Source organism: Candoia aspera, chromosome 2, assembly GCF_035149785.1.
Source record: "Candoia aspera isolate rCanAsp1 chromosome 2, rCanAsp1.hap2, whole genome shotgun sequence".
NCBI classification, from domain to species: domain Eukaryota; kingdom Metazoa; phylum Chordata; class Lepidosauria; order Squamata; family Boidae; genus Candoia; species Candoia aspera.
The window spans coordinates 141245485-141263635 of NC_086154.1; the positions used below are offsets into that span (position 1 = coordinate 141245485).

General features: G+C 41.4%; 1 protein-coding gene across 3 annotated transcripts in view; it reads left to right on the plus strand.

Moving 5' to 3' along the window:
- Positions 1–1361: 1361 nt before the first annotated feature.
- Positions 1362–18151, plus strand: part of STAC3 (SH3 and cysteine rich domain 3) — a 30091-nt gene continuing 13301 nt past the window's right edge. Inside the window, exons 1-5 of one of the 3 annotated variants that reach the window (XM_063296602.1) lie at positions 1362–1441; positions 5053–5112; positions 7230–7299; positions 13098–13353; positions 15166–15263. In XM_063296602.1, coding sequence (XP_063152672.1) covers positions 7231–7299; positions 13098–13353; positions 15166–15263 — 423 coding nt within the window. In that variant the 5' untranslated portion in view covers positions 1362–1441; positions 5053–5112; position 7230. The remainder of the gene's footprint in view (positions 1442–5052; positions 5113–7229; positions 7300–13097; positions 13354–15165; positions 15264–18151) is intronic. The other 2 variants (XM_063296603.1, XM_063296604.1) reach the window with 2 other exon arrangements.

The window sequence follows — 18151 nt, forward strand, 5'->3', positions numbered from 1 at the left end:
AAATGTCAGAAAAAGATGCAAACTCTGCAGTATTGCTCCTATTATTGTATTAAATCTCCCATTCGTGCTGCAAATAGCAATCTGTGTGGTACTTTGCAAAATAGCATGATTCAGTCCTGATGTTCTATATTAATGAATCCACACAGGGGTCAAATACATTCAGTTCATTGCTTCAGGTCAGCCTTGCCAAAGGTAGGATCCTCCAGAATGATTTGATTTCAGCTCCCATGCCTGCTAGTCCATCTCTAAGCGAATAATTATGTACCTTTTCTGGTATAAGCTTCTTGTGAACACCATTTACTTTCTGAGATTTGGGTATAATTTGAAATGGCAGGCATTTCCAGGAGGCCTTGTTTGCTGGAGAAAAAAAAATGTCAGTCCCCTGTTTGTTTGTTTGTTTGTTCATTCATTCATTCGATTTATATCCTACCTTTCAGCTCAAAGGAGCATATTTAGCACTTTCTCCTCTCTCTTCCCTCTATAAAAACAATCCTGTAAGGAAGATTGATTGTACATTTATTTATTTATTAGATGTTTATTCTGCCCAAGCTTTACCTGGACCAATTTTCCTTGCAACCACCACTGTTGAGGTAAGTCAGGCTGAGAAGCTGAATGACTGGCCAAAAATCAGCCAGTAAGCTTTGGCAGCCAAGGGTCGACTAGAACCCAGCTCTCCCCCAGGCCAGACCACCACCTTAACCATGAAACTGTATTGGCTAACCAGATCAGCTTGCTTTTCAAGAGAAGCTGGGATTTCTGCTGTTGTACTGTTTGACAACAATACTGTCATATTGTTGCTGTCAACAAACTGGGATCAGATCCCTCAGCTGTAAACCTGGAGGCAACTTGGCCAAGAGAAAGAGAGGTTTTATGTTCAGAAAGTGGGAGGGTGGGGTGTTCATAATGCTTTGCTGTTAGGCACTTGTATGAGAGAAAGTCTGCTGTTCAGAGAGGTGGAGATGAAAAATCAGGAAGCCTTTGAATGGCTTTGTCTAGCTCCTGGCAAAGTACCTTCGCAGATGAGAAGTCTCGGCTTGAGCCATCCTGAGAATCTGTTTCTCCTCTTGGGCAAAGCAACACATCTCCGTGCCAGTTTGGGATGAATCCCAGCCCTTCCAGGTCCTCCAGGGGCTGGGCGGGTCCATTACACTGCTGCCTTCTCCAGCACTGTCTCTCGCCCGCAACTCATGCCCAAGTCCAGTGTCAGATTTCTCTGTGTCAGCCCTGCCCATGGAGGGCAGCTGTTTGTTCCTTTCTTGCCCTGTCAACTGCGGCTGGGAACACACGAAGCGCTCACATCTTAAGACACAGGAGGAAAATTTATTTATCCTTGACAGATCTCTTTCAAAAGTTGAAATGTTGAGGAGAAGAGAAGAGAGCTGAGTTTGGGACAGTTTGGGAAAGATATAATTGACGGGAGTACCCCCTTTCCCTGTAGAAAGTAAGTATTTTTCCCCCTCTTTCTAATTTTCACCACCATCGGTTACTCTATTTTCACAGGGGTACAAAAATCTCTTTATCCTGAGAATTGGGAATGACATAGTAAAACGTCACCCTTGAAAGGGTGGCTTGTCTCTCTGCTTCTCCTCCTTTAAGCTTTCTGCATTTGGGACATGTTTGTGTGTGTCTTTGTCCAATTTATGCAGGCTGGAAATGGCTGAGTTCCTCATAAGAGGTAGAAGAGGATCTGGGGAGGGGGCTGCATTGCAAGTGAAACATGGCAACTTATGAATGCCTGTAGGCCAGGGAATACATTGGGATCCTCTGTAACTTGCAATTTGGGCCTCTGCCAGCATTCAAGACTGGCCTGATGTGATTTCCTTTTTGCCAGAGTTTTTCCTGGTGTTGGAAAATTACGGCACCTGTTGCCAGCTCAGCAAGTGTCATTCTGAAAAGGAAGGGGGTGAGGTTTCAGTCTGTGGCCCTTAGCAGCTCCCAGGAGACAAGACAGGGGCCTGGCTTCCTAGTTTGAAATGTGAGGAATGATTCATTGTGGGGAACGCAACCGTTACAGAAGTGAAAGGCAAGCAGTTAAACTTTGTGTCTGAGCAGAACTTGGACCATCTGTGCTGGAGGCAGATTCCTGCTCCCTACAGCCCTGTGGTAAATTGAAAGCTTACAGGGCTGCCTGAGTGAATGTTCAGCAAGGCGTGATGAAAACCCTCGGAATCGGAGGGGTGGGGGTGGGATGGGCTGCCAGGCCACTGCAGGGGGCTTTCTGTCCGTTTTTGGGCAGTCGGAAACTCTGGTGACAGATACATTGGAAAGCCCTTATGCTTTCCCACTGAGAAGCTACCATTAACGCGGCTGATAGCAGACACTCCCTAACCTTGTTGTAAAAGTTTAGGAGATAATGTGGTGATCAGAGGAAGGCAAAAAGGCCTTTTTTTTCCTCCTGGTTTGATAATGGGGCTCTGTTCTGGCACTTTGGGACATTTGGGGAAATTGTGTGGCTAGATGTATTTCCAGAGGATTCAGAAGGCAGGGGGGAAATTACCATTATCCTGTGGTATTTGGCCTTAGTATTATCCAGAACAGTGTTTCTCAACCTTGGCAACTTTAAGATGTGTGGACTTCAACTCCCATGGCTGGCTGGGGAATTCTGGGAGTTGAAGTCCACACACCTTAAAGTTGCCAAGGTTGAGAAACATTGCTCCAGATATTTCAAGCCCAGTATGTAACAAGGCCTAGAGTAACATTAAGGGCAAATACCTCCGAGTGTGTACAAACTGCCTTTTCCTCTTTTCTGGGTAATCATACATTGACATAATAAACAACAAAAAATGTGTCCCTATTTGCTTAGGAATAAGGCGTAGAGATTCCTAGCAGCTATACAAGAAACAAGCTTCTGCCCCTTCAGTGCTATATCCAGTGTGATTTTACCAGGCAGTAACTGCAGAATAATTCATTTCTGGTATGAGGTACAAGTTCTTCTCAAGAATTAATGTTTCCTTCTATTTTCTTTCATCATAATGAACTGCTTCTTTCCATACTGCCTTTAGGAAGAGCAGTGGGCCAGGGAAATGAGAGAGATCTATCCATGGATTTCAGCTGCCGTACTTGATTCAATAAACTCCATCATGGAAGTCCTCTGTGGAGACTTCATTATAGATTTAATGTGTTTTAGCAGTCATGGCTTCTCAGGAACTTAATCAAGCTACAGTTCCTAAGATTCTCAGGAAGAGAAGCCATGACACTAATTTCCAGCATAAATGTATAACAGAAATATGTCTTTTGTGCTATGATTCTTGCAGCTAGATAGAAAACCCTTTTTAGAATGGATTTTAAAAATAGGTGTGTATTCAAAATGCTTAACTTCAGCTGGCATTCCTTTTTCATCCATGCAGTGGTGTGCCATTTTACCAGCCTGAATTTACAGTAACATCTCTGAATTAATCAGAGATAACTAATCTGTATTAGCTGGCAAAGTTCCTGGATAAGTGGTAATTTTAGGTCTATGTATAACACTAACACAATCTGAGAGATTTGCTGAACATGCATCCTTCCTGGAAAAAAGAGAACCAATTCTCTAGGTAGTATTCGGCTAGCAGTGGAATGCAAATAGCGCATGATAGCACAACATAGAACTAATATTTGCTCTAAATCCAATGAAAGGAAATGATTGCATTTACTTTTCTCATGAGGTATAGTAAAAATGAAAAAATAAAACTCTGAGGTTGTTCCTTGCTTGGAACAAAACACCCCATTTGCAAAGATGATGGATGGTGATGGATTTTTGAAAGACTGACTCAGCTTGGAAGCAGTCCCAATTTCAGTCATTTTTACAAGGCATGCTTCAATCAGTTTTGACAAGGACTGCATCTTATTTTTTTGAATATAAAACTTACTTTGAATAGTATACATTCAGTTTTATGGTTGGCTCCCTTTTATTTCTAATGGGTTTTAGGCTAAAACCTAACCCTGGCACTGTTAGTGAAACAGGCTAGTAACCCAATATCCTCCTTACCCACAGCTAGTGCCCAATCTACGAGTGTTTTCTTCCCTCCTGTATCTTTGTACACAGTGTGACATGAGCATGGGAGAAAAAGAGGTTATATGCCAAGGAGATTTTCCTGTTGCTTCTACTCATCTCCACATCCCCTGTTGAGGTGCTTGTGTGCTTCCAGGGTGAAACTTTCCCATAGGGCTTCTTGGATCCATCTAAAGTCTTAGAAATCCTTTAACATGGGCAGGGGATCCTGATGCATAGAATTCACTTACATGTCAGCCCTGAGCAATTTCAAAAAGGGGAGGGCTGGAAACAGGAAGGGCAGATTTCACCTCTTGTGGGGGAATACAGAGATGACCTTAGTAGTAGCATGCAGGAACCATTTAGGAAAAATAAAAGACAACTGAGTTGTCTTGAGGGAAGGCATGAAAAAGAAACTCAGAATAACCTCATCTTGGTTTAGTTTGGAATAAGAGGGGCCGGAGGGAAACTGGCAGGCTTTCAAAATTCAGTTGTTATGCCCTACAGCAATAAAGTACAGCATTCCTGTAATCCTTGCAAAGTCTGGCCTACTTCAAAGGGCTGATATCCCTTCCAGGTTTGATCTAAACCTGAGGACTTCTAGTTGCTAAGTCTTTAAAATACTATTTGCCTAGTGCAGCCCTTCCCCAAACCTGGCACATTCCAAATATCAGATGGGGCCTCTGGTAGTTGTTGACCTATCCTCTCTGAACAGCACTTTGCTGGAGAATAAGGCTGCCAGCTATTTTTCCAGCAATGGGTTATGTTGTGGTCCTTCATGTTTTTCTAAAGGCATCAAAAAGTTGAATTCTCCATTCTGAAAAACTTTGGCAGATATGTGCGAGAGGTGTTTTTGCCTTCCAGAGGTGGAACCATCAGCTAGAATTAGTCAAACCTTTCACAATGGTTTTGCAGGACTGAAAGCCTGCATGGGCTGCTCTAACTTGCAAAACGAATTGAGAAATACTGCTTGGATAAGTTGCCCCTTTCCTTGGGAGTCAAACCACTTGTCTCAGCAAATCTGAGGCACTAAGCTCTGAAAACTAGTCTTTAACTTCAAGAATCTTTTCTGGCATTTTCAGCAGGATGGGACTGCAGACCATCTCTGCTTACTAGATTGGTTTGGATCCTGTTTTCTACAGGTAATAGAATTAGGTTGAAGAATTAGAATTGCAATTGCCTTTTAAAGATGAGCATTCCAACTCCATGCAAACGAAGAATTGGCGCAGAAGTATGAATATTTTTTCGAGCAAAGGGATATCTTGGCCTTTGAGAGGCATGCCAGCAGGGATTAAACTCCAAAAGGTGGTTAGGGTTTGGCCATACAAAGATAGAAAGTAGATTTGATTTAATTTCTGCTTAAACACTGTTGCAATGGTTATTCCTTGTGCTTTTAATAATGTTCCCGTTTTGTCTCATTAGAAATTTAAATTTTGCACCAGTTTTTTGAGGAGCTCTGGAGGCTAAAGCAAAGCTTTTCAGGCATCCGGTAGTTCACATTTGGTTAGCACATCAAGGAGAAAGATTCAAAGTTAGCTTTCTCCCTCCCTAACCTGCTAGCTGAGCCTGGAAAGAATGTTCACTGTCCCACCACCACTTCCATCTCCACCATGACAGATAGGCAGACAAGCATTTCAAATGTTGCAACCCCTCCCTCTGCATTCTGATATACTTACTAAATGGTTCCCAGCTGATATCTGCTAAATTGGGTATCAACTATGGGGTTTCGAGATAGAATCTTAAGTCTCTTTAAAAAAAAAACCACTTATAGCCATAAGTTAATACTGGGGACAGCTGGCCAGGCATAAAAAGGCAGCCAGATGGATGTCTTTATACTTCTATCTCAAGATAGTCCTCTATGCATTAAATGAAATAGGCTATAGTTCCAATGAAGTTTATGTCATCATAAATTTCTTAAAAGCTCAACAAGACACTATCATAGTTGCTGCCAGAGACATTCCAACCAATCTGGAACTTTTTTTTCCATTTCCCCTTCCCAAAATTGCTTAATTTCTCAAATTAAAGAGGAGGAACTGTAGTTTATGGTGAGAGCAGATATTTTGCATGCAGTGGATCTCTAGTTGGGGGGACAAGAAAGCCAGTCAGTGTAAATACTGCTGGGCTAAGTGGAGATGATTGTGTCCTTTCTTCTTAAAGGGGGACTAGAAAGCCAGTCAGGGTGAATACTGCCTTTAGGAAGAAAGGACACAATCATCTCCACTTAGCCCAGCAGTATTTACAATTCCTCATCTTATCAATGAAGTGATATCAAACCCATTGTCATTACTGTTATTTTGGCACATTGATGGTTGGATGACTCTAGAAGATACTATGAGTCAGTAGTTGGGAAATTACCTTGGAACAGATGGGGCTTCTCCTTAATCATTTGTGAATGTGAGTTTTGATTACTCATCATAGAGTAGGGTTTTTCCCCCATACAGTACATAAACTCAATGGATTGCTCATATTTTAGATGTTCTCCATAAAATTAGAGACAGGGAATTTATTTTGGATAGAACTGTGGCAGACTTTTCACAAAGTATTAAATGTAGTGAAGAAACTACTTGGAAAGGCTGAAGTATGTGTAGATCCAGTTAGCTCTACTTTCAGTTTAAAAAAGGTATATTGGGAAAAAAGCTTTTGAGGTTATGAAAAATAAAATTTGTAAAGCTGAGCTGGGGTGGCATTTTGCTCTGCTCTCAAAACAAGAATGCTGTGTAGATTAATAAGGCAGTAATGGTTCATAAGCACTAGTAATTTGTTTTCCCATTCACATTAGTAATTAAAATGATGCAACAAGATGCTCATGATCGTATATATTTGAAGCCTTATTGCTTCCCTCCCAGTGTAATGAATTCTGTATTGTCTGTAATGTACCAGTTAAAAGGAGGCAATAGTTATTGGAATGAAAGCTATTCTCCATGTGCTCAAAACTATTATTTTTATGGGTATTATGGTTAAGCTTTGATGCTGAAATCGCATTCTGAGAATAAACCTGGGTTAAGTTTAAATCCCAGCCAATGTGAGTATTTGCATTTCCAAACAGGCCTGTAATTTTGACATTTAAAGTGTCAGCTTCCTCACAGTGGGGAATTATAGACTATTAGTGCCAGTGTGTCAAAAGTATGTGGATATATACTTTGAACTGGTACCATGACCCAACCAGTTAAAACTCTGGCTTCTGCTTTTTGCAAGAGTGGAAATATCTTCTACAGTATGTTTGCATTTTATCTTTGCATCTGTTCTCTTTTTTGTGCAGTATGACAGAAAAAGAGATTCTTGAGCCATCAGCATCACCCACATCTACAAGGGGGAAATCTCCAGAAGGGGTAAGTGTTGTGGGTTATTCTAGGAGGGTAAGGGTGTAACTCCTATGTTTTAATTCCTCCACAATCAGCCATAGCATCTTTCTGGAGTGTTTTCCAACCTCCTGTCCTCTGGATATATTGAATTATTGACTGAGAAGTCTGGGGGTTGTAGTCTAATACATCTGGAGGGCACCAGGTTGAAAATCTGCTCTGGAGGGACACAGTTATTCATAATATCCTATGATGCCAGAACTTTCTAATGACAGCCTTTTGGCCACGGTGGTTGCAGCCAATCCTGTCCTTTGGAGTAAGGCTAAAGCCAACCTATCCTAAACCACACCTTCTGTGTCCATGAGGAACACATTTTCTTATAATTAATGCATTGTGTTTTATGGCTGGAGAAATCACTTTTCCTTACAATTATTTCTACCAAAGGTTGCTGCCATTGCTCCCACTTGTCCAGCCTCAAATTTAGTAAAGTTCTCTTTTCTGTTATCTAAAGTAGCTATATAAGACTTGCCCAATGGGATTTTTGAGAACATGTTTTCTTGAACAGAGGTCAAAATGCTATGAAGAACAAGTTGTTAATAATGTAGGACATGTACTACACTTGGATTGAGACAATTGCTATGGGTGTGAGTAAGATATCTGAATTAGCTACAATTACTTTTTATGTAGAGGGAAAAGGAAAGGTGCCCACCGAGCTATCTATAATGTTATGGTGACAATGGCACAGACACTGTAAGGGTTTTTCTTAACTTCTATGCAATGCACAGCTCTTCCACACTACCTTGCTTATGAGAACACAAATTCTGATGCAACCCACCATGCCAAATAGAAACATCCATGGGGATAAACTAATAGTTTAGTTCAGTTGGAGAAGGTTTTGAAGGCCTCATAATCAGATCCCTAACATGATCTAGTAAAGCCAAAGCCTTATCCTAACACATAGTTCCTCTCTAGCTTGAAGATCTTCAGTGGGGGGAAAAACCCATCCCTGTCAGGATAATTGGTTCCATCTTCAAACTCTTCTTGCCCTCAAAAAGCAATTATCATCTGGTAGCTTAAACCCAACAGATCTAATCCTATCTCTAGGGCAGAACTGAGCAAGTCTTTGCCCTACTTCTATATGGTGGTCTTTCAAATCCAGGTACTACTGCTTGACATTGAAGGTGCCAGTGCAAATCTTGAGTACCTTTAGAATTCCCTTTTGCTTAAAAAATGGATTGCAAGTACATACGGAGACCTGCTGTTCAAGAAGCACACTCCCAAATCCTATTTAAGCGGCAAAATTAAATCTAGGCATGAAATTGGAACCTGGCCGAAAGCTGCATAGCATGGTGTAACTTTGCAAAAAAGAGGTTGGATTTCTGTACTGGTGGATATCTGTTCCAGTGAAGCATACAAATGTATTTGAGCTGCATAATTGCTGGAATCTTTTAAAGGTTCATGGAATTCATAAAAACTGGCAGAGAATGGATAATCTGTGCTATTACAAAGAAGTCTAGCAAGCTTATCTAAGAGGAATTTCATGTAGAAAGATGGGCTTGCTTTTGGATAAAGGCATGCTTTCTTTCTGTGAGTTCTAGACATTAGCATGGAAGTGCAAATGGTGGAAAAGTGAGCCATTACATGTGGGCACACACATTTTTGTCAGTGAGGCTTGTAATATGTATGAAACCACTATTGATTGATTATGGATCCACTGAAAAATGCTGGATTAACTAAACCTATGGTATATTAAATAAGCCTACGATACATGGCAATTGCTGATTAACTTACATTCTTACCTGTGCATCCTATTCAGCCCCTGCATTTAAAATAATCAGCAGAGACCCTGCAAATCAGAATGGGTTTCTGACATTGAATATTTATGACATTGTGTTCTGTTTGATGGAGCACTATGGCACTTTGTAAGGGATGGGATCTTTGGAAGAGCACAGAATCCATACTTCTGTGGGATTCCCGGGCGTTAGACAGACTTTTATTTTATGGGACAAGAATTTCTTCAACAATCAATCATATATCTCTGCAAAACTAATGTTAAGATGTCCTCTCCAACTTCCCTCATGACAGAGATCACAAATATTGGAGACTTAGAATGTTTACATAGCTGTTTTTATTTGCAAATATAGACGTAATGGAATTAATAAAAAGGCAGGCTACAAACCCACTGACTCTGCATTATATTCCCAAAACGCGTGTGTAACCCCACCAACTGCTTCCAGTCCAGCTAAACTCATAGGTCTGAACTCTCAGATCTCTGCCTTTCTCCAAGTTCAAAAGCTGCTTCTGCTTCCTGTGCTGTTCTTCCCATCTGTCATATTCTGATAGGTGTCCCATTCCACAAAAGAGGAGGAATTCCAACTATCAAATGACATTTTATTTTGCTAGCTTTGGGTCCATTTACTTAATTAAGGTAACTAAACCCACAATGGTAAAATGACCTAAAGCACCTTCACTGGTCTATAGCAGATATTAGATATTAGAGTGTTGGACCCTGATTTCAGATTGTGACATTAGAATAAACTTGCCATGCAATTTTAGGCAACATGGTGTTCTTCAATCTGCATTCTGCATCAATGGAATCAGAACAACAACACTGTACTTTACAGAACTCTTCTACAATGGACGTAATAGAGTCATTTAACCAAATTAAAATGATAATATGGATGATTAGTGAAAGAACAACAGGAATATGAGTTGGAAAAAAATAAAGTGCCGAGTCTAAAAATGTGGGTTCTGATTAGAAATATCTTTGGCAGTCTGATCTTCTTGCTTTTCTATATTTGACACCTGGATCCATAATATTCATAAGTAATTTTAGGAAAGTGTTTCATGTGCATCGTCTGTAATGCTTACAAAAAGCCCTTTAAGTCAGACCATTATTTTGATAGTTTTACTGCAGGTAAGGGTGGTAATAGCTAAAAATGGTTTGTCCAATGCCCAACTGGTGAATTAATTGTATGAGTCAGATTTGTACAAGGGACTGAGATTCTCTATTTGTCACTCTGTTCACTGACCAATAACTGTGATGGATGAACAGTGTAACTCATTCTTGTTACTTGCCTTGGGTCTTCTGTTAAGGTAAAATCTGACATTTCCTCTGTAACAGATTGGTAAGCTCTAGATACCATGAGATATTATAACTGTATAGGGGAATTGCCACTGACTGTGGGGTGAGAGGGCAACTGAAGACATGTAACAAGACTTACAAGCCCTCTTTCCATACAGGCTTCAGTTAGGAGATCAAATTAGTGCGACTTTGGAAACCTAAATTTGAAGTGATATAAGCAATTCTACCTTTAGTAGTAATCCCAGTCAAACCTGAAGTGGAAAGTGCTGAAGGCAGATCTGTGACCTAATTCATGCATTTCACTAAACCAAAATGTATTTGGTTTGTTTGTTGAAGATCTGCAAACCCAGCCCACTGTTATTTATTCAGCAGTTAAACACAGCATGGTTTAATGCGCTACACAGTGTCAGAAATCCCACCAAAGAAATGGTCCTTTAGCAGGGAGGAAGTTTAATATTCTTGGTTTGCCATAAAATTCCTAGAGTTTTCTAGAGAAAGGAATTGATAAAGATATTGAAATGAAAGTGGGCACTAGCAAGAGGTACAGTTCTTAGCCATCGAGAAAGTTTGAAGGAAAACATGGGAACATTGGTCCCTTCTACCCAGTCAGGATATCCTGCAGAATAACACAGATGGAAATATTGCTCATGCATACAGGAACCTATTTGCTTGATATGGGATCTGTATTCCAGTGTTTTGTTTTGAAAGATGCTGGACAGAGCCCAGAGTGTTGTGTGTCGGGTAATCATATGTTCTCTGGTGCCAGAGGCCTGCTGCAAGAGCACACATGCTGCAAGAATTTCCACATTTCATTAAACTGCCCAATTTCAGGATCTCAGGAGACCCTGGATGTGGATAGATAAATATATGCAGGCAAATGAACATTTGCTGCTTCCCACCCCCCCGAGACATACATTATCAGCCCTTAGCCGTAGAAGGGCTGCATGTCAGGTTTCCACCATTGCTTTCTCCTTCCTGACTCGGGGTTTTTCAGCTTGTTCCTTTCCCAGGAATCCTCTGTTCTCTGCTGCTTTGACTGCCCTCTTCAGTATAGAAGCAATATCTGAGCCAGTAAAGCATCCTCCTGCCCCAGGTCTTGCACAGATCCCTGTGCTCAGGGTCAAGATGACCATCACCCTTGTGGAAGTAGATTACTGTACCAATAGCTTGGAAATTGGTAGCACAATAGGGGTGCATATAAATGTGCATGCATAGCAATGAGGACTGACTGCAGTTTACTTTCTCAGGTGGGGTGAGCAAGCTCCCCGCTCCCACTACCACTGTACACAGCACAGTGAACTGAAGAATTATTCAGAACCTTACCTTCTTTCCTCAGTTAGGCTGTCTGCCTTTCTTACTATTTTCTAAGTGCTATATATATATTGTTTATTCAATTAAAAGTATATAAGTCATGTACACGTCTCTAATGAAAGCCGGACTAATGGACAAAGCAGGAAGATGGATTACTGACACTGACATTGTTCCAACTGAACTGCTGGACTAACCAATTAATGCTGTGGATAGTTGACTTCTGCTGTTAATATATACATCTTTGAAGGGGGATGTAAATAGCTAAAATGAAATGGCCATTACTTGTATCCTGTGAGTTAAGCAAAACAAGTTTTTACATTCTCATCAAAGGTGACAAATGCCCTTCCCTAGCAGTTTAACAGTTGAGATAGTGTATATCTACATGCAGCATTAGGCTCAAAGTACATTATGAACGCTTTGCCAATAGAATAGATTAACAAGAAAAGCCTGCCATTGATTGATCCGTGTGGGTCAGTTTTAAGCAGTGGGCCTGTAAGTAAAAAGTTAGTTTGTGCTAAGGTATAATGAAAAGTGAAAATAAAATACAGTTCTGTTAACCAATGAATAGTTTTGCTAAACTAGTTAAAAAGCCAGAATGTAATAATCCATTAAAGAGTGTGACCCCTGCTAAGAAACTCTCTTAGTTTGGAAGCCCCTGGTTAAATTCTGTTTTCAACACCTCTTTCTTAATATGCAATATGAGCATAATAGGAGCATTTTTGTATATTGCTCTTCTGATCAGCTGTATTTCCTTTGGTTTCTAGTCATAAGCCACTCAGAATCATTTAGGAGTCAGGTGGCCTAATAAATAAATAAATAAATAAATAAATAGATTCTATAAGGTTTTTATGGCTTGCTGGGATGATATAAAGGCTTGTATGTACAGTATATTAACTATATGGTAGATTACCAATGGTTGATTATTGGGTTGAAAAGATAATCAATTAACAAATCTTTATTTGGTTGCTAGTCCTGCCTGAAATGGCATTACATGGAAAAGCTCCACATGGCATGCTGTTCATACGCTGTGGTTCCCCATCTAGGTCTGTTTTCACCACCACACACCAACAGCTTGGTTACCTTTTGGTGACATGGCAGAAAAAAGCCACGATATGCAAACAGTGAGCTTTGTGGTGGAGCCTCCATGCAATCGCATGTTGCAACGTTGCTGTTTCTTGTATATTTACACTGGACATTTGTTGGTGTTTTCTCTGGAAGAAAAATTCCACAAGCAGGAATTGGGGTTCTTGTCTCCCTGTTTTTGCCATGAACCCCTTTTCCATTCCTTTGCCTTTTTGGGCTAGACAAGTTGGGAGTGTGCATGCAAATTCCACTGGTTGTCAAGGTTCTTGGTTGGCATCTATCACGTGCTGATTGTCCGCCCCACCCGCCCGCCCAATCTACCCCATCCCATCCCATCCTGGATCCTCAGTTGCAGCGGCTAAAGCAGTTTTTCCAACGCAAGCCCATGGAGGAGCCTACCCCGGAGGAGCCACAAGCCAACGGGGAGCTGGTCAGCCCCTCAGGGGGACCCATCTACTACATCTATGAGGAAGAGGAGGAGGAAGAGGAAGAGCCTGAGCCACCACCTGAGCCAGAAAAACGAGTTAACGATAGACCTCACAAATTCAAGGATCACTACTTCAAGAAGCCTAAGTTCTGTGATGTCTGTGCCCGCATGATTGTCCGTGAGTTCTTCTTGAGGGGAGCGAATTGCAAGGAGGGCAGGATGGTGGTTGGGGTGTGCTTGATCCTCCCCTTGGCAAGGTCCTGGGCCTCTAATAACAGCAGAGATCCCACAGGCATGGCTTCTTCTGTCAGTGTATCTCTGTGCTAGGGGAGCTTCATTGCTGAGTTTCTGTATGCCATGAAGTTATTGAAGATGCATGAATCATGCCTGAAAAAAAGTAGCAAAAGCAGAGTGGTGGGGTATAGTCTGAGTGGTCCTAGGAGGCAAATGATTTGGGGCAGTTACTCAGATGGAGGGAGAAGATACAGATTACGATTTATGATCAGTGGCAAAATGATAAGCTAACTGCTGAAACAGAGAATGGTATATGCTCACATGTACCTTGCATGGTTGCTTAACAGTTTAATGTAGGTAGTTATCTTTTGCAGCCATGCTGAAATTCAGAAAATCTCCAGCTCTCTTTCATAATAAGCTATGAATGGTGGAGGAAGATTCTATAAAGCATGGCAGGATGTACTCATAGACATCCATAGCTACAGTGATGTCAGGTGCGTCATGATGCCATTGGGCAAATAAAGCAATCATGAACTTGTGCCATTATTTCTGATACAAGTACATTAGTAGGGTCATTTGCATTATGACATGTGTCATAATGCAAATGACCCTACTTATGTACTTGTATCAAATAATCAGAAATGGATACAAAGTATCATTTGTCCCCATCCCCCCCTCTGAATACTTAGTGTAAATTCCAGCCTTACCTGCCCTTCAGTTCTAAAAGCAGTGGCCTTTTTGATCACCCACAATTTCATCCTCCAGGATGGTTGCCAGTAGAGGTGCATCTAACGCCAAGCCAAAGAGGGAAAAAGTATGCCTGATGATATTTGTTTTTTTCCATACTCTTTTTTAAGAAGTATATTTCAGAACACTGTCAGGATTTATGTATCCCATTGGTGCACTTTTAAAAGTAACATAGGCTACTTTTTTCCTTTACAACAAACCTAGTTCCCTCTGCTGAGAAAATGCTGATGATCTTAGAGCCAAACTACTTGTAATGGAGGGAATCCCATGTCAGTCCTTCCTTACACATGTAAAGGAGAAATGGGAGTTTGTTGGGGTTGAAGAGAAGTTGGCTGTCAGAAATGAAGAAACTGAGAACCAGGAGCCAGGAAGATGATCCAAGGAATCAAAGCCAAGGGACAGGCAGAAATATACTACACCAGCCTTCCCCAGTTTGGTATAAGGCAGATGCATGAAACATTCGTTATCCTCAGCTTGTGTGGAGATTGGCCATGATGCCTGAGCATGGTAGGAATTGTAGTCCACCGCATGGCACTGCACTTGGAATAACTTGTTTGCTCAAGCGAGGCCATAGGCCAACCAAGTGGCCTTCTGCTGCTCCTTTCTGTTCAGAAGGCAAGATGAGGTAGGGAGCAGGGAGGAGGTCTCAAGCTAAAAGCTAGAAATCCTTTGTTGCCAAGATGATTCTCCAGGCTACATTTCTGACAGAACGGAACATACACAGACTTTCTCCTGTGGTTTCTGGCAGAACATATTAAAATGCCAAAAGAAAACATGTTGAGGGAATGCTGATGTTTCATCCTATAGTCTTTCCTGAAAGTAATTTTCCTTCCATCTGGGAGACAAATGGCCTCTTTTTATGCTTTTAAATGGCTCCTCTCTGGCTCAATTAGAAGGCATGCGGTGGTGTTATCTATCGCTTGATTCCAGAAATGGGGAGAACTTTTGTGGGGGACGGGGAGAACACCTTAGCCCATAATGCCACTGATTGCCTTTCTTTCTCTTGTAGTCAACAACAAATATGGCTTGAAATGCAAGAATTGCAAAACTCACATCCATCATCACTGCCAAAGCTATGTGGAATTTCAGCGCTGTTTTGGCAAGATTGTAAGTGTCCCTCTTGGCCCCAGTGCAACGTTCCTGCCCTCTGTCAGTTGCTATCCTTAACATGATCTGATAGGGCAGGCTGCAGATTTGGTTCTCTGTTAGCTCCATTAGAAGAAACGTGGAAAATACTGAGATATAGAGAGACAATAACCTTTTCCCAGAGAGGCACGCTAATTTGAAGACAGCAGGATGTCTTCAGCCGTTTTTAATCATGAGTGTAACCAAAGCTGTATGATCAAGAACTTGTCTATTTCAAGCTAACTGGGTGCTCACAGCTAGAATAAAATTAGCTTAAATTGGAAGGGTTTTTTATTATTATTATCATTGGATCCAGGATGGGATCAGGTATATTGATGAGGTTAATGCATTTTAAAATATAGTAGCAGAACTGTGAATATTGTAAAAGTGTCTTTTAAAGGAATGGGGAAACAAAGCTATTTAATTTGGTTTTGGATCCATCAGTATTTGATGATTTTTTAAAAAAACCCATGACATGAAGCCCGTGGGATAGCTACCAATAAGAAATTTAAAGGAATGGAGTTAGTGTTCAGGAAAACTGTAAATGTTGTGCTGTTATGTGGTACAGCTTTATCAAAAAAATTGGGATGTTAATATTTCATGGCAAATGTTGGCCCTTTCTCTTCAGTGGTCAGAGTTGACCCAAAGCTGCTTTGAACAATAATTGTTATCTTCCAGCCACACCAAAAATATAACCAGTTTTCATCATTCCCTTACAAAAATGTCCAAATCACCAATTTGATCACAGGTTCTGGCTTTGCATCTACCAGCAGTTTTGACTGGGGTGGAGGGAGGGAGAACAGGGACATTTTTACAACTAACGAGAGAGAGAGAGGGGCTCCCCCCTTTAAAGCTGAGAGGGAGAATTCTGAAAGGGTGTGTGTGTGTGCTCCTGACTAAGAAGAGATAAAAACTCTGCCCCTTCCTGCTTTTGGTAGAAGGAGGAAGGAAGTCAAAGGGCCTGAAAGGAGGGAATCTTCTCCAACTTCAGACAAACAAGAAGTAAACATCTCTTCCCCACCTCTGAGTCCCCCAGGCAGCAGGAGGAAGAAATAGAGAGTTTTGAAGCATAGAATTCTCCAGCCAATGAAGGGACTAGAAAGAAGGGCCCAATGCCATTCAGGCTCCCATGACCATTGTGTGTGTGTGTGCAATGGGGGACACACCTGGCACCTCCAAGACCAGAAAGGGAGAGGAATGAGAAAATGGGAGGTGGGAGGAGGCTGAGACTGACAGGAATCAGGAATCAATAGATCTTAAGCCAGATAGAACTGTTATATAAACATGGAACTTGTGTCTCCAGTGCTCAAGGTTGTGAAGAGAATGGCCAGAAATCTGTTGACTAGAGGGAAACTCCTAAAATTTAACCCTGGAATCCAGTTATGCACATACACATAGGGTTTGGTTCCTATGTTTAGCAGTTTTACCTGCAATAAGGCATTTTATTCAGCTATGCTGCATTTGTGAAGCCTCTAATTATTACTGGATGTGGTTGAGTTTCTGGATAGTTGATACCAATTGCTATGCCATGGTAAAGTATGGTCGGTATGGCAGGAAGTCATTCCCACAGCTCTGGCCATGGGGAGCAGATTGCTGTTTCCTTACTACTATGTTGTGTGTGTCTGTGTCTGTGTGTGTCTGCCTTTGAGTCAGTTTTTGACTCCTGACAACTGCCTGGTCAAGTCCCTGCAGTTTTCTTGGCAAAATTTCAGAAGTGGTTTGCCCTTGCCTGCTTCCCAGGGCTGAGAGAGAGGGACTGGCCCAGGGTCACCCCAGTTGGTATCATACCTAAGGCAGGACTAGAACTCATGGTCTCCCCGTTTTTAGCCTGGTGCCTTAACCACTACACCAAACTGGCTCTCTTACTGCTAGTAGTAGGTGAGAAACAACCAACTTGGGTAGGATTCCCGGGATCAGGGCCCAGAGCATAGCTTCTCTCCCCCACAACCGTTTTGCATGTGGGTGGCATTATCGGATGAGTTTGTATGTTGCAATCTTACTCATCAGCTCTGCTTGCCTTGAAGCCTCTAAGTGATTACATGGAAGAACTGCTATTTTTCTCTTGCATCAGTTCTTCTTGCCCTTGCATTCAGTGCTGTTGGTGGTATCTGATCCAAATCAACCCTGGGGTCCCCAGTGCTGCAAGAATTCTAACTAGGTCACCCTGATTTAGGAGCTACTTTGCTACCCTTGTTCTACATGGATAAAATAAGGCACAATCTGATTATCAATCACTGGAAGTGACCACCTCAAATAGATGTATTTCATTGCCTCCCTGTGTGCCAGAATAAAAAGTAGAAATGTGCAGTCATTACGATGTACATACGGATTACATAATTTTTCAACTGGAAATTTTATTCATGGGGGAAGAAAGTACACTTATTGACCCTACAATAGACTTTATACTTTTGAAAAATGGATTCCAATTCTTAGTTTGGATTCAGTGCATTGCCTTTATAGATTGAAGCCACAGTTTCCTAACTGCAATATTGGAGGAGAGCAGAGGGCGAGTAAGGTAACAAATTATGCAGCTTTTTTGTATATTATTAATGGCTGAAGCAGTTAGTGACATATTCTTTACAAATAGTGTAATACCAAAAGTTTGGTTATGAACATTTTTCACATATTTGGAGACCAAATGGTTCCCCAGAAAATCACTTGTGTTTCTTTTCTTTTTTTCCCAGTATTATATGCAGTCATGTGGGGTTTGGTGTGCAATTTTTTTTCTGTGATCTTAGCCAGTCAGGGATCACGGCGAACTTGATGACATAAATGAGAGCAAAACATGGGTGAGAAAATCTTAGAACAACAGCACAGGTCATGTGGGTGAAGCCAGTCCATTTGGCTTCTCTTAGGTCCAATCAAGAGGG